This window comes from Brassica oleracea, chromosome C9, assembly GCF_000695525.1.
Source record: "Brassica oleracea var. oleracea cultivar TO1000 chromosome C9, BOL, whole genome shotgun sequence".
NCBI classification, from domain to species: domain Eukaryota; kingdom Viridiplantae; phylum Streptophyta; class Magnoliopsida; order Brassicales; family Brassicaceae; genus Brassica; species Brassica oleracea.
In genome coordinates, this window is record NC_027756.1 from 4,509,386 (window position 1) to 4,532,364 (window position 22,979).

The 22,979-nt window shown below is 35.7% G+C and overlaps 5 protein-coding genes across 5 annotated transcripts; 3 read left to right on the top strand and 2 right to left on the bottom strand.

The window, feature by feature from the left end:
* Positions 1-1,220: 1,220 nt before the first annotated feature.
* LOC106313695 lies at positions 1,221-3,235 on the top strand. The gene is made up of 8 exons (XM_013751589.1): positions 1,221-1,540; positions 1,664-1,778; positions 1,853-1,969; positions 2,049-2,135; positions 2,447-2,523; positions 2,594-2,721; positions 2,801-2,940; positions 3,020-3,235. Exons 1-8 carry the CDS (start codon positions 1,362-1,364, stop codon positions 3,095-3,097), a joined length of 921 nt encoding a protein of 306 aa, XP_013607043.1. The 5' UTR covers positions 1,221-1,361; the 3' UTR covers positions 3,098-3,235.
* Positions 3,236-3,993: 758 nt separating this feature from the next.
* On the bottom strand, positions 3,994-5,497 carry LOC106313593 (inositol polyphosphate multikinase beta). Its single transcript, XM_013751451.1, has 2 exons — positions 5,399-5,497; positions 3,994-5,058 (listed from the first exon to the last, which is right to left on the bottom strand). Exon 2 carries the CDS (start codon positions 5,028-5,030, stop codon positions 4,173-4,175), a length of 858 nt encoding a protein of 285 aa, XP_013606905.1. The 5' UTR covers positions 5,031-5,058; positions 5,399-5,497; the 3' UTR covers positions 3,994-4,172.
* Positions 5,498-5,749: 252 nt separating this feature from the next.
* Positions 5,750-7,592, top strand: LOC106315822 (peter Pan-like protein). The gene is made up of 8 exons (XM_013753646.1): positions 5,750-5,819; positions 5,949-5,997; positions 6,069-6,260; positions 6,355-6,585; positions 6,660-6,752; positions 6,835-7,022; positions 7,091-7,284; positions 7,391-7,592. The coding sequence occupies exons 2-8, from the start codon at positions 5,980-5,982 to the stop codon at positions 7,516-7,518; spliced, it is 1,044 nt and encodes a 347-aa protein (XP_013609100.1). The 5' UTR covers positions 5,750-5,819; positions 5,949-5,979; the 3' UTR covers positions 7,519-7,592.
* Positions 7,593-8,232: 640 nt separating this feature from the next.
* Positions 8,233-10,931, bottom strand: LOC106318798 (calnexin homolog 1-like). The gene is made up of 6 exons (XM_013756934.1): positions 10,786-10,931; positions 10,628-10,697; positions 8,984-10,113; positions 8,822-8,893; positions 8,618-8,728; positions 8,233-8,541 (listed from the first exon to the last, which is right to left on the bottom strand). The coding sequence occupies exons 1-6, from the start codon at positions 10,873-10,875 to the stop codon at positions 8,413-8,415; spliced, it is 1,602 nt and encodes a 533-aa protein (XP_013612388.1). The 5' UTR covers positions 10,876-10,931; the 3' UTR covers positions 8,233-8,412.
* Positions 10,932-18,357: 7,426 nt separating this feature from the next.
* On the top strand, positions 18,358-19,881 carry LOC106317047. Its single transcript, XM_013754909.1, has 5 exons — positions 18,358-18,454; positions 18,561-18,719; positions 18,833-18,967; positions 19,057-19,200; positions 19,299-19,881. The coding sequence occupies exons 1-5, from the start codon at positions 18,395-18,397 to the stop codon at positions 19,650-19,652; spliced, it is 852 nt and encodes a 283-aa protein (XP_013610363.1). The 5' UTR covers positions 18,358-18,394; the 3' UTR covers positions 19,653-19,881.
* The last annotated feature ends 3,098 nt before the right edge of the window (positions 19,882-22,979 follow it).

The window sequence follows — 22,979 nt, forward strand, 5'->3', positions numbered from 1 at the left end:
TTATACTATACTATTTGGACAATATGTACTATATTATTTCCTTTGTTACTATTTTATTTCATATGCTTCATATTATGTACTACATGCATATTTTGATATTTGGGTTAGAATTTATATTTTTTTTTTAAGTTTAGTGATTAGTGTTTTGGGTTTAGTTTATGGAAGGTTTGGACTGACGTTGAGGTAAGCATTACCTCATTCATGCAATCATAAGCATTTCAAAATTTGAAAAATATGTACTATGTTATTTCGTTTGTTACTATTTTATTTGATAATGCTTCATATTATGTACTGTGTGCATATTTTGATATTAGGGCTAGGATTTATATAGTGATTAGTGTTTTGGGTTTAGTTTATGAAAAATTTAGATTGACAGAGAATAAGCATTACTTCCACTATTATTAATTTCATTAATATGAACTATACCATATGAAGAATGTTCTATTCTATTTACTCTGCTTATCTTCTTCCATAACATTATATCTTTCTCCGATCATCGCAATCATATTAATCTTTGTATGAAAGATGACTGTTTCTTTTGGATTGACAACCTCTGTTTCATTTTTAATCACTCTTGCCGTAGTCATCATCTTCGTAGTCTCCGCCACCGCCGGTGCGATAACCAATATCACCGTTCTGATAACCACTACCGCCGCGACCATACCGCAATAATCACCACAAATATTGATTACAGTTTTTTTTTCTTTGACTGGCAACTGCCAACTGGTTCAAAAAAAGGACAAAACCGGGAAAATATAGCACAAATGCTATGAGATCTAATAACTTCAAAATTAGTGACATATTCTTAATTTGTTGGTGAAATACGACTAGTTCACAGATAAGCCCTGTAATATTGGCACATGGCAAAAAGAAAACTACCAAGTATATTTGGGTCAGCATGTTATCATCTTAAAGCGCAATTGTAAAAGGCCTTTGCACCAAGGAAAATGTTTACAAAACCCACCAAAACATTTAATATAATTCGACACCGCCCACTTATGTATTTTCTTTTGTAAACACCTTTAAAGATAAACATGCATGGATTATCCATAACAAAAAAAAAAATCCCAAGTCTGGAAAAAAAAAAATATCCTGCCACCACAAGTTTTATGAAAACGAAATTTATTTAATTAAAGCTACCAACACTAAAAACAAGTGTAAAATAAACAAATACAACAACCACTAACATCTCGCCACGTACAAAAACTACAGTTCGTAATAGAGTGTGGTGGTCTCTCTCTCTCTCGGTCTCGATTTCTGATTTCTGATTCCTCACTGTACGACCAAAACTAAACCACACAGACAGAGACACATAAAAGAACAGGCAAACTAATTGATCCGCTGCTGAAGATCTCGAAACCATGTCTTGTTTGGGTAGGATCTTGTCTGTTTCCTACCCACCTGATCCGTACGGTTCGCGTCTTTCAGTGTCAAAGCTGTCTTCACCAGGGAGAAACCGAAGGCTGAGATGGCGTTTCACGGCCTTGGACTCAGACTCTTCCTCCCTCGATTCTGATTCCTCCGACAAATTCGCTGCCGGGTATTCAAATTAAGCTCTTTAAACCGATGTTTTTGTTATGCCCATGAGAGTTGAACCCGTAAAGTTACAGACTTTGGAGTTTAATCGTATTTAAGTTTCTAAATTTGATTATTTTTGGTGCAGCTTTTGTATCATAGAAGGACCTGAAACAGTACAGGACTTTGCCAAAATGCAATTACAAGAGATTCAAGACAACATTAGAAGCCGTCGAAACAAGATCTTCTTGCACATGGAAGAGGTTTACTTTCTTAAAGTGGAAACCTTTAGTTTCTAAAACTGTCTTCCTCCTTCGTTAACTATCTGTTAATACAGGTACGGAGGCTAAGAATACAACAACGGATTAGAAACACAGAGCTTGGAATCATAGACGAAGAGCAAGAACACGAACTACCTAACTTCCCCTCCTTCATCCCATTCTTACCTCCATTGGTAAGTATTTAAACACTTTCTTTAGAGGAGGATTTTGTGTGTTTTGAATTGATCAATAAATACACTTTCATTTTGCTAGACTGCTGCCAATTTGAGAGTCTATTACGCAACTTGCTTCTCACTCATTGCTGGGATTATCCTCTTCGGTGGCCTACTAGCTCCTACTGTAAGCCCTTTGCTTCAAGATTGGCATTTACTCCCTCCCTTTTGAAAAAATCCACGTTTTAGAGAATTTTTTTTTGTTTCAAATAGATATATCTTCATTTTCAAATGCATTATTTAATGGTAAATTATAAACTTCAAAAAAAGATAATTGTGTTTATTGAAATTTATTGGTTAAGTTGCGGGAAAATCGTTAATAACAAAAAAAAAAACAATTCATTAATAATCAGTATTTAATATGTTTTTTGAAACCAGAGGGTGTATGAGTATTTCTTTGCTTTATGTAATAAAGTTTTTGATTTGTAACTTCTGCAGCTAGAGCTGAAGCTAGGTATAGGGGGCACATCATATAAAGATTTCATTCAAAGCCTTCATCTACCTATGCAATTGAGGTTTAGTATCTCTCTTTATATACATTTGCAACTTTATAGAAAGGATGCTTGACTCTTGTGTGTTCACCAGTCAAGTAGACCCAATAGTGGCGTCATTCTCTGGAGGAGCTGTTGGTGTGATCTCAGCTTTGATGGTAGTTGAAGTTAACAACGTGAAGCAGCAAGAGCACAAGAGATGCAAATACTGTCTAGGAACTGGTAATTATGTTTCCTCTTCTTGTTCATAAAGAGATTTAAGTTGTTGGTTTTAATAACTTTTCTTATGTAACACACACAGGGTATCTAGCATGTGCCCGTTGCTCTAGCACAGGTTCTCTTATTATATCTGAACCAGTCTCAGCTATTGCTGGAGGGAACCATTCTGTATCAACAACATCCAAAACCGAAAGATGTTCAAACTGTTCTGGTGCTGGAAAGGTATAAACCATCAAAAACCAAAACCTAAAAGCCCAAAACCAAAGATGTGGATGTTGAATTGTCTGTGTTTGTTGTTCAGGTGATGTGTCCGACATGTCTGTGCACAGGAATGGCTATGGCTAGCGAGCACGACCCTCGTATTGATCCCTTCCTTTGATTCCACTCCCCACCCCCCACCAAAATCTATTTGTCATTGTAACTAAAAATGGTATGTAAATGAGAACTGCATCCTTTCATCTGTATATGTACACACACAATGACACAAATGGAACTTATTACATAATGTTAGATTTTTCTTCGTCCTGTAACACTCCGAAAGCTCAACACTCTCCAGAATTAGAGCCAGAAACAGAAACACTCTGTTTCTAGGCTATATGTGGCTTAGAGTTGAGTACACTACTTAGTAGGTCTGGGCGTTCGGGCCCGTCGGTTTCGGTTCGGTTGATTCGGATTTTTGGTGTTATGCTCATAAGTTCCTTTTGGGTTTTATTAATTTTCGAGTCGGGTTCGGTTTGGTTTCCTTCCGGAAATGTTTGAAATCGCCCAAAAATATGTTTTTTAAACCTCAAAAATTGATAAATATTTTTTTTCAAAATATAGAAATTATTCACAAATCTAATTAAAATTAGTTAAAATATTAAAATTAACTAAAAAGTATTTAAAATAACAAATAAAACAAACTACAAAAAATATTTTGAATACTCTAAAATATCTAAATCACTTCAACACATATAAAAACATTAACACATTTAACTAATTTCGAATATCTTCGGATCCTAGTTTGGATTTCGGTTCGGTTCGTTTTATAACCAAACCCCAAAATACTAAGCTCATAAGTCTCGTTCGGATATTTTTGTATAACAGTTTGAATCCAGTTTCGGTTTTTTCGGTTCGGGTTTAGGTAGGATTGGAGTAAAAACGCCCAGGCCTACTACTTAGTAGTTAGTGAGTAAAGTTAGGTTCTAAGATGATAATCGCTTCTAAGTAATACTTTTCACTAATTCTCCAGCTTACTAATGTTGACACTGTTACTTCTTCAGGCTCCAAATCTAGTTTACTTCCATGGAAACTTCATTAAAACTCATATGAAAAAGTACAGTACAATGGTTTGGTTCGGCAGGACATAACCAAATTATACAATTGAAAGAGACACAAGTCTGTATCCAAACACAGTTAGCCCAAGGAAGGAAGAACTGGAGATTATTATTTGAAGGGACACAGTTAGTTAGTCCCTAGTGCCCATTCTCGCAGCGGTTGTCTGAGCTCTCAAGTATATCTTGAATGAACTTAATGAACGAGCAGAGTCCACCAAAGAAGTTATGATCAATCACACCGTTTCCATCAAGAACATGCGCAAAATCCACCAGCTTCACTTGTGCCCTCCTCTCATCATCACCCCCTGATTCATTCTCATAAACCATCAAGATCGAGCAAGAGTTGAAATGGTAAAGCGTCTGCGTCTCAAACCAAGCCTTAAGCTCCAGCAACTTCGCCAAGATCCCATTAGAGCCTCCGTAAACTTCTGACGCATATGCACAGTCCGGTACCGAGTCAGCAGAGGGGTTTGACGAAACAAACTTCCTTAAAGCCATTCTAGCACCATCAACTTTATACGCAAGAACAACCCTCTTTTCTGGTCTCCAGAACCTCGACTCCTGGCAGTCGAAAATCTTCAAACCCGAAACCCTGAACCCCAAAGAAATCGTGGTGGTGGCACTATCTTTCTTTATACATTTGTTAAAATACTCTTCGGACACGTCAGGGTACCAAGTCCTAGACCCAATCTTAACATCCATAACCGAAGGCTTCACGTAACCCGAAACAACGTCTTCAAGAACCATGTGTGGAAGCTTGCCTGATCCATCAGAGGCTTCAGCCAGCTGAACGCCGTGGTACACAGGGAAGTATCCACGGATGTGGTCAGGAACATTCTTGTTGGAGGAGAAAGACTCGTAGAACTTGGCCTCGTTTTCGCCGCGTGCGTCGCCTTGAAGCGGCTTGTAGAATCGTCCTCGGTCGTCTACGAGTGGACCTAGCTTCCCTTCTTTGGCGATGTGGCCGGCTACTTGGTGTTCAGGGACCTTGAGCATCTTTTCTGCAACGCGCACACACAGTAATCTGAAAGAGTAACAAAATCGGATCATTGATGTAATAAAGTTTCATCCTTTAACCAAACGCAGAATCCAGATACGATGTCGTTTTTAGAGAGATTATCATATAGTATAACAGAGTTCATCGAAGAAGAAGAGAAAATGAAACAAACCCAGAATCATACCATCAATGATAAATAAAGTGAAATCTTTAAAAAGGTAAAAAAGTGTATCGAAAAGTTAAAAACTTTCGATTAAAATGTGAATTGAATTTTAAAAAAAAAAGCGATCTTTGTTAATTGAGTTGGAGCAAGACGAAGAACATCCATCAAAGATTAATCGAAGAGCATTGAGGAAGAAAACATTACCAAAGAAATATCCACGGAGAGAGAGAATCAAGCAATGAGCAAAGACGGAACAACAAGTTGTGTGATTGTTGTAAGGAAGAAAAAAAATGCTAAGCTATCTTGTCGGAAAGACAAATAACTGGATCAATTCTCTTTATGAAATTGGTTTAAGTACTAAACCGGACTCGTGATAAGAAAATTAATCTAAACCGGGTTTTAGAGAACCGGTTTGGATTCTTTTTTGGGTAATTGTTGTAATTGGTCGGAATATTAAACCGGATTCGTGGTGAGAAAATTAATCTAAACCGGGTTAGGGAAAACCGGTTTGGTTTATTCTTTTAATTCGGAAACCGGTTTGAGTATATAGGGATTAATCATCGGATGAATGATCTTTTAAATTGGCCGTCATCTCCTACCTCCGGCTGGCGAAATTAGGGCTTTGGTAATGGTTTCTAATTCGATTCAATTCTTTGATTGTCTTTTTAATTCAATCATCCATGGTTCTGGGTTTTTGAAAAAAACCCTAACTTTCGAGGTCATTGTACATAAATGTATCGTCTTTGTATTTCAGAATCTGTGGAAGCTTTGCTGATATCAATCAAATGGGTCGTTTCAAAAACGTAAGTGGAAACACTTCTTTGATGAGTTTCTCTGTATTCACTGTGTTTCTAACACTTTGTGATGATATTAGAATAAGAAGGGTAGGGTCAATGTGAAGCCTATTGCGATGAAGAAGAACAACCAAGCGAATGTTGATCATGTCACCGGTGATAAGATCCCAAAAAGCTTCGTCTTTTCGAGGACGAAGCTTCCTGGCTCTGTCAAACAGCTTCAGATGGATTTGAGGAAGCTCATGCTTCCCTACACTGCTCTCAGTCTTAAGGTCAAGGGTTTTAATATATGTTTGGAGGGTTTGTGATTTGACTCAAATCATTTGAGTGACCATTTACTGATGCAAAAGCTGTTAACCTTCACAGGAGAAGAAGAGGAACACTTTAAGAGACTTTTTGAATGTATCTGGTCCAATGGGTGTTACTCATTTCCTCATGCTAAAGAAAACAGCGTCTGCGTTGTCTCTGAGAGTAGCGAGAACCCCTCAGGGTCCTACTCTCACGTTCAAGATTCATCAGTACTCGTTAGCCTCGGATATAGCTCAGTCTCAGCTTCGGCCTAGATGTCCTCCAGATCTTTTTAAGAACCCCCCTTTGGTAATCTATCTCAGTATCTCTTAGTCACTTCCGGTTTGGTTTTGCTAACAGTTGAGGGTGTTGTCTTTGTTTAGATTGTACTTTCTGGATTTGGCACTCAGGAGCTGCATCTGAAGCTAGCAACGATCATGTTTCAGAACATATTCCCAGCTATTGATATCAACACTGTAAGTTTGTTTGTGCTTTTTATTATTACTGGCTGTAAACTTGTTTTCAGCTAATTTGATTGGGAAATAATATGTCTGTCAGGTCAAGCTCTCTACATGTCAGAGATTAGTACTCTTGAACTACAACAAAGACACAAAACTCATTGATTTTCGGCATTATTCCATAAGGCTTCAGCCTGTAGGAGTGTCTCGTAGGCTCAGAAAGTTTGTGGAAAAGCATGAGGTTCCTGATCTTAGGAATCTGCAGGATGTTAGTGATTTTGTCACCAAGTAAGGATCTCATTTGATTCCAGTGTGAAATGAATTATTGTGATTGTTTGGTGGATTTTATTTTTCAGGGCTGGGTATGGATCAGAGAGCGAAGGAGATGAAGAAGCGGCGACAGTGACACTATCATCTGATCTAGGCAGAGTTAATAGGGGGTCCACAAAGAGTGCAGTGAAACTGCAAGAGATTGGACCGAGGATGACTATGCAGCTAGTTAAAGTGGAGGAAGGGTTGTGTTCAGGAGGAATCATATTTGATGAAAGCGGTAAATGCTATTCTTATCCCCCACATTGTGTGTTTTAAAAAAAAAAAAAATCTTGTCTACCACTGGTTGCAGCATCTTGATATTGTTTTATATGGGCTTGTTTTAGAAAATGTGGATGAAAGGACAGCCAAGAAGAAGCAAAATGAAGATGGCGATGAAGAGGGTAGTGGAGAAGAAGGTGAAGAGGGTAGTGAAGAAGATGGAGAAGACATGGATGAAGATCTTGAAGATTGAGACTTTAGATAAAGTAAGTTTTGTTCTTTGAACCTCTTAAGTTGACATCTATTGTCGGGCTAAATATACACGGTTAGACTCTACTTGGTCGTTTAAAACGTAAATACGTTTGAAATCATTAAAATGGTGACGTTTGAATAATTTAAAATAAATTTGATTTATGGTACCCTCAAATGTTTATATATGTAGCGAGTTAATTGCACAACGTGTGTAAGCAGGTAATGTACAGTTAGGAAACTAAATAAGGGATCAAACTTCCCTAGTTTCATGTATACTTGCCTTAATGTGAAGTTATCGTTTATGCAATTTTCTCCAAAAATCATATATTAATTTTAGCTGGTTATTCTTTTAGGAAAAATGGCCAATTCATATATAAACTAATTGTTCCCGGTTTTTTTGACACACGAACAACATAAACAGTAGAAAAAAGCTTATTCCCCTAAAAACTAGTTGTTCCAGTTTTTTTTACACACAAACTTTTAATCCATATCAAAAACCACGTAAACAACTCTATTTTTTGAATTACATACATGAAGTATTGATTTTAAACTAATTCCTCCGAAACTGTAAACATTGTTATTTAAACATTAAGTTGATTTAAACAGTGTTACAATTTCACGCGTGGAAAGATACTATGATGCTGCATTGCTGTGTTGAATGACATCACACAAGATGAACATGTAAAAACAGATGTCTATTCAACTCGGATGAATCTACAATATTCAAATGTTTCCTCTCCAATTATCAAATGTTTCCTCTCCAATTAGTGGAAAGTAAACGATAAAAATAAGTATTATCTTAATATATGCTACAAAGAAAAACACAAATAAAAGCAAAAACAACATAACCTTTCCTTTCAAACACCATTCTTCTCATTCTAAAACACACTTTTTTCTAATTATCACGTCTCGGTTGCCTTTTGCGGAGAGCAGCGGTTTCTTCCTTCTTCTCGGACTCATCTCCACTCTTTGAGCTCTCTCCTACTTCTGGTTTCTTCTTCTCCACACTCGCCGCCGGTGCCGCCTGTAACAAACCATTTTCATTTTAGCTTTTTCACTTAATTCCATATTTCACAAAATCCGCAAAACAATAAAATTACCTTTTTGCCACCGAAGATAAGCTTGATGAAGAGCGAGAAGAATACAATAACAATGGAGACTAGGACACCAATGGTTAAGTTTGGTTGTTCCTCGGCTTTCTCAATCAGTTCCTACAAAAACGACACCATTTTCAAAATCCCTTTAGGTCTGAGTCATCATCATCATAACATGATGCATGGTTTAAATGAGGGAAGAGAGCTTACCGTGATCTTAGACTTGTAGGCACTTAGGAAAGAAATGTCTGCAACCTTGTTCAACAGATCGAACACAACCTTCTGCAACATCATTCACATATATAAGTATTTATACAAGAAGCCATATGTATATATTAATAAAACTTTGATTCTGTTGGAAGATTAATTTACCTGGTAGCTCTTGAGACCATCTGCAGATTCAGCAGCCTTCTCTTCCTCCTTTTGTTTCTCTTTCTCAACATCGAACTTAGGCTTCCACGTTGTCTGTCTGTAACTCTCAGCGACCTTCTCGTCTTTCGCTATCAAAATGTTGTCAAACAAGATACCGTCTTGCATCGTCCAGATCTCTATACCGATAGCTGCAATGGGTTCGTAATCAGGTCTGTCTAGCTCAAAGTAGTCAGGGTTAGGGATGTCTCTTGGCTTCCAGATTCCCTTGTAAGCAGGGTTGTCTATCATAGGTGCACTCCATTTGCCCTTGTAAGCAGGGTTCTTCTTCATCGGTCTCTTCCATTCACCGCATCCTGGTGCTGCTTCACACTTGGGGTTGTCAATCTTTGGTGCCTCCCACATACCATCTTCCTCATCGTCCCAGTCTTCAGGTTTGGTCGCCTCTGGGTCGTCCACCTCCTCAGGCTCATCGTCTAACCATCCTTCGGGTTTCTCGGCTTCTTCATCTTCTATCTCCATGGGTGCGTCTTCGTCCCAGTCGTCAGGCTTCACGGCGTTAGGGTCAGGGATCTTGGCTCTCTCATCCCAGTCTTCTGGTTTCTTGTCTTCAGGGTCGGGGATGGTCTTGTCAGGGATCAAAGCAGGCTCAAAGTCTTCTCCAGAGAGTAAATTAGCCTTCTTCTTCTCCTCTCCATCAACCAAGATTCTAACCTCGTTGTCTGGCTTCAAGATGGCGGTGTAGACATGGGAAAGCTTGTCATAAGGAACAGAGGGTGGGAACTTGAGATGGTGCTCAACGTACTCGCCTCTCTTGGGGTTCTTGTGCTTCAAGATGAAATGAACTTTGTTCGTAGCTCCACACTTGTCGGGTCCAAACATGATAGAGTAAGGAGATTCACTATCGAATCCCTCAGGTGTCCATCCAGCTTCCTGAGGACGGAGGTACTTCAAGTAAGCACCACCACACTCAAGCCCTTCCTGGAAACGAACCTCGTACTGAAGAACAATGGTTCCGTCCTTGAGGTTTAGTGGCTCGTCGAGAACTTTCACTATACCGTACTTACGAGCCTTCTCGCTTACGAGAAGTCCATAATCATCATGTCCCTCACTCTTCTCATGCTTCCACACACCTGAAAACAAATAAAAGTGGTCTTAACAAACAAGCTTCTACACAAAAGTCGGATTATCATCATCAACACCTCAGGTGCAACAATAAGAGCAAGATTCAACTGTTAAACACACAAACACATCCATGCTTTAATACCTTTGCAAATCTCTGTGTAAAGAGCAAAACTATTACTACTACTAAGTCAGATTTTGCATTATAAGATCAAACATTCAACATCATAACGAATTACACTACTACTAAGTCAAGATTTGATTCAATATTCTCGATTTGATCCATCTATACGTTGAGTGCAACACATTACAACTCATCTGATTCAAACTTCAATCAACATTCTCGATTTGATTCCTCTATATGTTTGAGTGCAACACATCACAACTCGGCTGATTCAAACTCCAATCAACACTCTGATTTGATTCCTTTATACGTATAGATCAGATCGTTCACATTCCTAATCAAGACGCAGATCGGAACAACACCATACCAAACAGTGAGAGCGTAAAGATATACAACAATACCTTCGTAATCGCCATTCTTCGAGACGATCCAGCGACCATCAAATGCCTCATCGAACGATTCATACAACACCTGAACAAGAAAAAACGAGAATCCAAGCTAAAAATCAGATCTAAATCTTCAGATCTACCAAACATTTCACCGAGAAAGTCGAAATTACCGTTTGATCGTCGCAGTAGCAAAGCTTCTGGAGCGAAACGAAAGCTAATATAAGCAAAACGGCGGAGAATAGCTGCCGGTCTCTCATCATCGGGAATCTTAACGGTGGATCGCCGGAGAGTAGAGGGGATGTAATTTTCGAGAAAACTCTAATAATTATATATCCAATTCCCGTAGACCCGGTGGAGTACTGGGGTGTGTCAATCCGTTGTTTCCACCAATGAAACGGTTCGCCACGCGATGGTGGCCAATTATAAGTCGCCACGTCGATTAAAAATGAGCTCACCTACGTGTGTAGTTTACACGTGCGCATTACGTCTAGTTTATGATAGTTATTGGGCTGGGCCTACTAAAGAACTTGAGAGTCTCTAATGGAACGAGAGTTTCTAACTCTATATGTACATGCAATTCAAAATTTTATAATTGGTCTATTGACAGTTAAATTGGGCTTTTGTTCGGTAATTTAATTTAGTTTTTGTAATAATTTATTACAAAACTTTGAAAGATATTTAATCTACAATTAGTGTTTAAAAAAAAAGAAATTAATCGTCAATTCTACATTTTTACTACCACAATTCTATATGCTTTATAAGAATTTACATGTATATTATCACTGGAAACAGCAGAATAATGCATACCATAATAGCTGTGTCGTTGATCCGGCTGTGATATCGACAGTGCCGGCTCAGGTACATGGGCGAGCAGGGCGACGGCCCAGGGCTCAAGACCAAGAGGGGCCCATAATATTTTTTCGAGTATTAAAAATTTAAGTGACATAATAACTAGAGTTAAAAAAAGAGTAATCAAGGATATTCGTATTAGATGTTTTTTTTTTGTCAAAAGATGTTCTTATATATTGATTTCTCTTTCCCCATTAAAAGTTTTATTTCCCTGTTAAAATTTTATTTCCCCGTACACATTTCTAATTTTATTGTTCTATGAGAGCATGCTCACTACAAGAAAACACATGCTTAACGACGAAAATTAACGAGGAAAAACAATCCTCGTAAATTTGCGTCGAGTTTACGACGAATTTACGTGAAAAACTAAAGTCATCGTTATTTCCTCGTAACGTAACGACAAAACTGTTTCGTCGTAAAGTGGATGTAATTTTACGAGTATTTTACGAGGAAAAACTATTTCCTCGTAAATACGACGTAAACTTTGCGTGGTATTTACGAGGGAATAGTTTACGTGTATTTAGCGAGGAAATTTTTGAATCCACCAACTTCATAGGTGTTACACGCTTTTTTTGCCCACCTAATTAATTTTCGTCGTAAATTCATAGCAAAATTGCAACTACCAGATTCGAATTTTCCTATAATATGGATGTTTGAACATCATTTTAAACACACCAACAACAAAAAACGTGAAAGAAAAAAAAATGGCTGGCTCCGAGAATATTTACGAGTTGCGGAAGTGGATGTATATGCATAGAGATGCTAACGGGAGAATGACGAAAGAATACCTTGCGGGTCTGGAGACATTTATGCATCAAGCAGATTCAACACCGCTCGCCCAAGAAAGTGGTAAGATGTTCTGTCCTTGTCGGAAATGCAACAATTCGAAACTAGCAAACCGTGAAAATGTTTGGAAGCATTTAATAAATAGAGGTTTCACGGCAAATTACTATATATGGTTTCAACATGGAGAAGGTTTTAATTATGATCAGAATGAAGCTAGTAGTAGTAATAGCAATTTTCAGGAAAAAGAACCGGTTGATCATCATTTGCATAATGAACATAGTTACCAGCAAGAGGAGATGGTAGATTATGATAGGGTACATGATATGGTAGCTGATGCATTCGTAGCTCATGATGAAGATGAAGAACCTAATATAGATGCAAAAAAGTTTTACGAAATGTTAAACGCGGCGAATCAACCACTTTACAGTGGTTGTAGAGAAGGTCTCTCTAAATTGTCGTTAGCTGCTAGAATGATGAATATTAAAACTGATCACAATCTACCTGAAAGTTGCATGAACGAATGGGCGGACTTGCTTAAAGAGTATTTGCTGGAAGACAATGTGTCTGCTCATTCTTATTATGAGATTCAGAAACTGGTTTATAGTCTTGGGTTGCCTTCGGAGATGATAGATGTTTGCATCGACAACTGCATGATCTATTGGGGAGATGATGAGAAGCTAGAAGAATGTCGATTATGCAAGAAGCCACGATTCAAGCCGCAAGGACGAGGACGTAATAGGGTACCGTACCAAAGGATGTGGTACCTACCAATTACAGACAGATTGAAAAGATTGTATCAATCAGAGCAGACTGCTGGAAAGATGAGATGGCATGCCGAGCATACTCAGACGGATGGTGAGATGACTCATCCATCAGATGCAAGAGCCTGGAAACATTTCAACAAAGTACATCCAGATTTCGCTAGCAATATCCGGAATGTGTATCTCGGATTATGCACAGATGGATTTAGTCCGTTCGGAATGTCAGGGAGACAATATTCATTGTGGCCAGTCTTTCTTACTCCATACAACCTGCCACCGGAGATGTGCATGCAACGGGAGTTACTATTCTTGACCATATTAATACCTGGTCCGAACCATCCAAAAAGGTCCCTGGATGTTTTCCTACAACCACTGATAAAAAAGTTGAAGGATTTGTGGTCAACAGGGGTGAGGACGTATGACTGTTCAACGAAGACGAATTTTACGATGCGAGCGATGCTTTTGTGGACCATAAGTGATTTCCCTGCCTATGGGATGTTGTCTGGATGGACTACACATGGGAGATTAGCTTGTCCATATTGTAATGGAACGACAGATGCGTTTCAACTGAAGAATGGTAGGAAGACAAGTTGGTTTGATTGTCACCGTCGATTTCTTCACATTGGCCATCCTTACCGAAGAAACAAGAATTTGTTTAGGCACAAAAGGGTTGTGAGAGACACTCCTCCTCCATATCTAACTGGAGAACAAATTGAAGCGCAAATCGACTACTACGGAGCTAACGAAACAGTTCGTTGGGGTGGTAATTGGCATGTCCCTCGTAATATGCCAGATTCTTACGGTGTTCATCACAACTGGCACAAGAAGAGTATATTTTGGGAGTTGCCATATTGGAAGGATCTTCTTCTGCGCCACAACCTCGATGTGATGCATATAGAGAAGAATTTCTTTGAGAACATCATGAATACAATATTGAATGTCCCAGGGAAGACAAAAGACAACATAAAATCGAGGTTGGACTTGCCGGATATTTGCTCAAGAAGCGAGTTACATATTAAAAGCAATGGACAAGTTCCCGTTCCGATATTCAGATTATCTTCAGAAAAAAAGTCGGTGTTGTTCAACTGGGTGGCATCAGAAGTGAAGTTCCCCGATGGGTATGTTTCGAATCTCTCTAGATGTGTTGAAAAGGGTCAAAAGTTCTCCGGGATGAAGAGTCATGATTGTCATGTATTTATGCAACGACTACTGCCCTTTGCATTTGCGGAGCTACTTCCAACAAACGTACATGAAGCACTTGCAGGTACGTAGTGTATTATATCACAATAATTTACAAAATAATATATGACTAACAATGTGTTTAATTTTTTTTCGAATATAAAAGGCATTGGAACATTTTTCAGGGATCTGAGCGCACACACTCTTAAAGAAGAAGTCGTGGAACAGCTTCAGGAGAACATTCCCATCTTATTGTGCAACTTGGAGAAGATATTTCCTCCCGGATTTTTTGACGTCATGGAGCATCTAGCTGTCCACCTCCCATATGAGGCATTGCTTCGTGCACCTGTACATTACGGATGGATGTATCAGTATGAGCGAGCCATGAAATATTTGAAGGGAAAAGCAAAGAACCTCGCCAAAGTTGAAGGTTCTATAATTGCTGGAAGTTTGACGGAAGAAGTTTCTCACTTCACATCGTACTACTTTGCGTCAAAAGTACGTACACGGAGAAGAGCTCCAAGAAGATATGATGATGGTGGTGTTGCGCCAACATATGCAGTTGCTGGTGTTCCAGACATCTTTAGCCAGATTGGGCGACTCGGTGGAAAGTCTAAAGAGGTTTGGTGGTCGAGTGAACAAGACGCTCATAGTGCACACACCTATATTCTACTCAATTGCGAAGATCCATTGATGCGTTATTTTGAAAGGTAACATATATTGACACTTCGAAACACATATAAGTATAATTAATTGTATAATTGCGAGAGATTCATTCCTATAAAATGTGATTTTACAGCCTATTTGTTTCTCAAGTCGAAGAAACATTTCCTGGTATATCCACAAGTGACGTAGACAAAAGGAAAGATCAACACTTCATTAAGTGGTTGCGGAATCAGGTATTAACTAAAAAAAATTTCATACATTATCTGTATTTCATTAACATTCTCTTTATTTTTGCAGGTTGATTATGACGACGACGATGCAGATTATCCTAAGTGGTTACACGAAGTAATTCAATCTCCACTTGTAAAGGTCACCACATCACAGATGTATTTCACACGAGACTATACTTTTCATACATATGACTATGGTAGACAGCGGGCGACCAGTAACTATGGAATATGTGTGAAAGGGGAAACAGATTTCTACGGGATCTTGACGGAGATTATTGAAGTCGAATTTCCAGGGATACTGAAGCTGAAATGCGTCCTCTTCAAATGTGAATGGTTCGACCCCGTCGTCAACAGAGGTGTTCGGTCTAACAAATTCGGTGTAGTTGATGTCAACGGTGGAAGAAGGTACAACAAATTCGAGCCTTTCATCTTAGCTTCACAAGCAGACCAAGTTAGCTTCCTTCCATACCCTCGGATGAGAGATTCAGGTATAAATTGGTTAGCAGTGATCAAAGTTACACCTCGAGGACGAATCATCAGTGGAGAAGAACCACCATTGCAAGAAGAACAGATAAATGAAGTCGAGGAACCTGAACAAGAAATTGATGACATCCTTCTCATTGATCCGCATAATCACGAGTACGAAGATCTTACCGATGATGCCACAGACGAAGCTGTTGAAGACGAGTTTAATGAAAATGATGATGTTTCTAGTGATGACGAGAATGTCGATGTATCCGATTGATGTATTTGTTTTATGAATAAGATGAGGGAGTTTGTTTTATGAATAAGATAATGTGAGGTTTGTTTTATGAATAAGGGAATGCTGGGAGTTTGTTTTATGAATAAGCAAATGTGGGAATTGTGGTTTGGAATAGAAATAAAGATGAGGTTTGGAATATATGAAGTAGAAAATAAGGAATATGGGGTTTGGGGGTTTCGGATTCTAGGGATTTAAACATAACACTCGTTAATTCCACAAACAAAAAATCGTCGTAAAGGACTCGTAGGTCAACGAGGAAATAACGACGAAATATAAAAAAAAAGAACGCGGGACTCGTTAATTCCACGTAGGACAAAATCGTCGTAAATACCAAGTACGATGAATTCGTCGTAAAAACCACGTAGGATGAAATCGTCGTAAATACCACGTAGGATGAATTCGTCGTAAAAACCACGTAGGATGAAATCGTCGTAAATACCACGTAGGATGAATTCGTCGTAAAAACCACGTAGGATGAAATCGTCGTAAATACCACGTAGGATGAATTCGTCGTAAAAACCACGTAGGATGAAATCGTCGTAAATACCACGTAGGATGAATTCGTCGTAAAAACCACGTAGGATGAAATCGTCGTAAATACCACGTAGGATGAATTCGTCGTAAAAACCACGTAGGATGAAATCGTCGTAAATACCACGTAGGATGAATTCGTCGTAAAAACCACGTAGGATGAAATCGTCGTAAATACCACGTAGGAAAGGGACGGTCGTTGGGTATTGGTTCCGTCAACGATGTTCCGAGAGCGACATCGTCTTACGGTCAGCTACGGGATGATGAAGTCACGGAGCTGCGTAGAGAGTCCGCTCAGGTGCGTAACGAGTTGACCGCGACAAAATCTCGTATGGGTGGAGTCGAGGGCTTCTTGGACGTTATTGGGGCCACAAATCCGGAATGGGAGTCCATGTTGAGGAACATGCGACAACAACATCCCATTCAAGGCGAGTCATCCGACGTACATAACGAGGTGGATGTTACGAGGAGGAGTGATGAATTCTACCGGGCGATGAACGACCCTTAGTTTTTTTTTTTTGGTTGTTGTATTATATAAATTCAAAACTTATTTATATATAAAATATTTTCATATTGGTTTATTTTTATTTTGAATTTTAATTTATTATTAAATTAAATAATTTTAATTATTTTTTAATTATATTTTTAAATTCTGTAAAATAATAAAAACGAAGTAAATTCGTAGCAAATTTACGACCTCGTTACGTGGAAACCTTACGAGGAAATGACGAGAAACATTTAACGAGCAGTTTACGAGGAAATAACGAGGAAAAGTTTACGACCATTTTACGAGGAAATCATTTCGTGGTTGTTACGTGTATTTTGCGAGGAAACTCTTTCAACTTATTTACGTGTAGGTTACGAGGAACTATTTTCGAGGTATTTACGAGGTATTATAGCGACGTCCTTACGTGGAATATTGACGTGGTCTTTACGACGAATCGTCCTACTTCGTCTTTACGACGAAATATATTCCTCGCTAAGTTACGACGAATTAGCGAGGAAATATGTGTTACGACAGACGTGTAACGAGCAAACGCGTTTCCTCGCTAATTCGTCGTAAAGCCTTTTTTACGACGAATTAGCGAGGAAAACCGCCCTCGTTAAGATTATGTTTTCTTGTAGTGGCTTAAATAAAACTTTTAGTGTTTTAGACTGATCAAAATTTTAGTCGTTAATACATGTCACTTCTTTCTAATACTTGATAATTAGATTTTGTTGAACATTTTAACAAATTTTTAAAAACAAGTGCTAATACAAATTTGAAAATTTGAAATCTGATGGTATAAAAACATTTTATATGAGATAATTGTTTTAATATGACTCTAAATCATTTTGTCCAAAAAAAACGACTCTAATCACTTCTAAATTTCTAATCCCTTATATGAGCATGATAATATTTTAAGCATTTGGTTTCTTGTTCTTGATAAATTGTACAATTATGCTATGAATAAACAATATTTTAAAAGTTAAGGGCCTATTTTAGAAAATTGCCTCAGGGCATATAAATCGGTTAAGCCGGCCCTGGATATCGAGGCAGATTTATAGAGATGTGAAGAACACAATTTTGGCAAGAAGGAACATAAAGCAATTCCGGTTCTTATGTCCGTTTGGATCATGTAATTTTCGGCTTTGTTGCCTCCAATTGCTCTGCCTTGTTTTTATTTGATTTTGCCCGGGAAAAATATTTTTTAGATTTACTTTGTAAAATCTGAACATCATTGATATTATATTAGCATTTTTAGCAAAAAAAAAAAAAAGTATATTATCACTTTGAAAATTCCTAAATCGACAATTCTACATTGCTACTACCACTTGCCTGGTCGTTACGTTGCTCTTACCAATCTCGCCATACATTAAATTTGTACGTCAAATAATTCACGAGAATTGAGCTTGCCCACTTCATTGTTTCGCCATGCATAAAACGTAACGTGCATCATTCTTCAACAAGCGCAGTTATTTAATACTAAACGTCTACTATTAGTTTTCGTGAGGCTAAACTTCCGAATAGAAAATGGGTGTATTCCCTGGATTTGGTAGCTGGATCAACCAGAACAGTCAACAGCCTCTTAAGGTCAGCTTCATATCCATCAATCATAGGACCCGAGGATGTCAAAATATTAAATATATATATATATATATATAGAAACACTACATTTTATTCTGTTTGTTGTACGTAGGCCGAGTCCAAGAGATCTGAAAATGTCGACTCAGAGGAAGACGATTTTAAATATCCTGATAAGATCTACTATGATTTAAAGGAGGAGCAGAAGCAAAATGATCTTTGGCATGAAGCAGAGAAGAAGCATCCATGGCATAATGCATCTCCCAAGATCAAGGTATCAGAGAAATATCACCCCAGACAAAATACAATACCCTATATTTTTTTTTGCCTCGGTAGAAGCAAGAACAAAGATCCTTAAAAAAGTTCTTATGTTTTTGATGTTTGAAGGTGACACATGAAAATGGTTTTTACCATATGAACATAGAATTGACCGTAGGGCTGGCTCCTGAATTTCTCTACAGCATTTTGATTGATCCAGGAAGTGGTACATTTCGCGATTTGCGCAAACGGCGCAACCTTATGGTTTCTTTTCTAAATCATAAAATGGTTTCATTGTGGTATATATTACATACAGCAATAATACCTCAGACTATGATTTTTGTTTTATGAAGGAAAACAAATCAAGAAAGGTTTTGTTTGAGAATGGTCCGAGGCAAATGACAAGGGTGGAGAAATCTGTGGCTTGTAATGTATTTGGCGTGTATATACCTATCTCGATGAATCTAATCGTCGATGAAAACAGAAAAGATCTTATGGTAAGAAGAGCTTCTCTCACAAGAAACAACCACTTTTGTTTTTGTATTGGTGGAACCTAATTAACTCAGGTAATTTCTCTTTTGCGTATTGTGGACAGACACAATATAAGAAAGAGAAAGTAAGATTTATGAAAGCATTCGAGGGTAATTATAAAGTGGAGCCTATCTTTGTAGATAAAGAACGTTTGTGCAAAAAGAGGATACCAATGACTCGAGAAGAGTATAAAAAATGTAGTGGTGGCCAAGGAAAGGTTGCGTCAAAACTGACAATAGACCAATACTATCAGCCATATTCTCCTTTCAATCTACCGCCGCTTTCTTGGTTCCTCCGTGGGATGACCATCAAAACCTCCAAATCTCTGCTTGCACAGGTTCAGGACACGTCTATTGCAGTGCGAACGGCTATACCAATGCCAAAGGAGACAACAAGTAACAAACATGAAAAACACTAGAGCCTAAATGAACATACACAAATACATGTTTAAAAATTAATAATATTCTCAAAAGTATAAGAATACACTCAAACAAACAAATATGTTAATTTGTTAAATAAGAAAATATATAAGAATAAAATCCAAATTCAGTTTAAAAATATAAATATATTTAGCGTGTAAAAAAAATATCAAATATTATATTGTACTAAATTTTAAAAATTACTAGATGCTGATGATATTTTTTTGCAAATATTCATTAAAATTATTCAGTTATATTATACGATTTTCAAATTTGTAGTTTATATTTTGTATTGTAACATGTGCGTATATATATATATATAAATACTGAAATCTGTATAATATATTTTTTACATGTATATAACTATGTTATAATGTATGTTTGTATATGGTGTTAGTTTATAATGTATAATGTTCTATATGTAGTTATTTTATTGGTTTGATTGGGCGATGGTGAAGTGTAGAATGCATTAAGGCGATTATTTATAGTGTTAGATACTATCCGTTAGGTATAATATTTGCTTTTGAGGATCGATAGGCATAATCTTGAAAATATATTCGGTATTTTTCAAATCTAATAGAATTGGTTTGACAAAAAAGATCTAAGAAAAATACAACTTAATTGGTTTTTATATTATTAGATATAAAATTTCCAATACAGTGTATATAATATACGGTTAACTAAAGATTAGATTGGTTAGATTTGATCAAATCGATACAAATGCGGTTAGAATATATATATTGCAATGATTGTAGGTAGATCTTTATTAGATACAGATTAAAAAAAAAAAATAGAATATATATATATATTATATAGAATATATATATATATATATATATATATATTATATAACAATGAACCAGTTTTTATTAAACTTACCATATATTTAATTTAAATATATGACTTTAGCTAATCTTATATATAAAATATATACAAATGTATTAGGTGTTTGGATGTAATGAGATGTAAACTTTGATGATGAAATGAGTTAAAGATTAGATGTATGGTTAAATAATAGCATATTAGACAATGAGTTAAAGATTATATTTAGGGAGTAGTAACTTTTGTGATAGATGATGAAATGAGTTAAAAGATTATACGTAATTGATATATATTGTATTTTTGTTTGTAGTTATAAGTATAGTTATAAATATTAAAGAGAGTACCAATACAATAGGTATTATATTATTTTACATTATTTTTATAAAATTTTAATTTTATGTGATGAAATTGTATTATTTAAACTATATATATGATTAAATAAAACTTTTGTGTATGTTATAACTTGTTTTGAGTTTATTTTCTTACTGGCTTGCTTTTATATTAATTATATTTGTGTAAAATTATTGTATGCAAAAGTAGGTAGTTTGTAGATATTAGATTATCCACTATATATTATTTGAGAAGCATTACAACTTTTTTTTGTAGCCACATGTTGGTTCATCTAATTATATAATAAGTTTTTATTAAACTAACAATAAATTCATCATTAATGTACTTTATTATTTCCTTAAATAAAATTTACGGAATTACCTAATGTGGCTAAAGTATATTGGCAATTAATGATTTTGAATAATAAAGATTTGATAAAAAAATAGTGTATCTTCTATCATATTTGTTTAACTTTAAACTATTAAATAAATTAAAAAACCACAATAACAATATAATAAAATTTTAGATTTTTATGTATATGTTATATTTTGAATTTTTACAAACCGCTATAAATTACTAAAACCGTTAAAAGTCTCACATTCAAATTTTATGATCCATGGTTTAAAAAGTTTTTTATGACAAAATACAAATGATTACAAAAATTATATAAGTAAAAAGTCTAATTTAATTAATTATTAAGATTAATATGTATATCGTTTTAAATTAAACTATAAACCATATAAAATATAATATTTTAGTTTCAAAATTTACTTTGAACAATTTTTTTGATAAAAGTTTTGAACGACCATTGACAACTTATTTTTTTTAAATTATAAATTACTAAAACTATTAATCCCACAATGAAAATTTTGTTATCAGTAATTTAAATGTTTTTCTATAAAAGATATAAATGATCAAAAAAATTATATGAGTAGAAATCATCATTTAATAGACATTAATATTAAAAAATATACTAAAATATATTATCTATGTTAGTATCATTTAAATTTAATTACATATCCTATCAAATATAAAAAAAATATTTTTTGGATTAATAAAATTGATTTATATGTTCGCATCAATTTAATTATATATTTAATAGTTACTGACTTTTAATTATTTAATATATATTAATTATTTCATAATATGTAAAAATATTTGATACATAAAATAATTTATATATATAATGTTGATCTCGTGCAAGGCGCGGATCTTAACCTAGTTAGTATTAAATAATCTACATAAACTTATTATTGATATGGACCAATATGTTCTCATATGTTATGCGGCCTAAATAAAAAAATTACCCATATTTATCTCATAAAAGTATACCAAACAAATGAATCCAAACCTATTAATGTTTTCTGGATATCACGCAAAAATACACAAACCTCAGTTTTTGTCTTAGTATTCACAAATTTGCCATTATAGAAAAATCAAACTCCCTTTGGCCGGTAAAGAAGTTAGAAAACTAAATATTATTATTTTGATGAATAATTTTTAAAATATATTGTTTGATTTTGAATTTATGGGGATATTGAGTAATATTCTTTGGTTATGATTTGATATAGTGTATCTATGAATTATATTGTTATATAGGATTTAGAAAGTTGTTTCAGATGTTACCGGAAAAGTAGTATATATATATGGTATTTAAAACCATATATATTTAAAACCACAAATCGTGGTTGTTGTTATATAAGAAATTAAAAGTTTATAGTTTGAATAGAGAATACTCATTCTATTCCTTTACACGAATATATATAAAGTTTAGGGAAAGATAATATACAAAATTACAAATATATCAAATTTATGAATTACATGTTACATTTTACAATGAGAAATGCCGTGACATATATATGAAGTTGTTTAACCAATTAATGTTTTTGTTTTGATTTGAAACAGAACAAATGAAACCAAGTTAACCAATTTTAATATTTTCACAGTTCGTCTTCTACATCTGCTGCTACATACAAATGAAAAGCATTTTTTCTAACCAAAAAACCAATGAAAAACTTAACGATAATCAACCTAAACATAGTCCGAGTTCATTGAATCTTATGAACACCGAAAGCTAAAGTAAATGATATGATGTCAGGTTGGAAAAAACTCTTAAATTTAGGTTTGTTTGATGAAATAAACCTAGGAATGATAACTATACGTGAAGAAACTTA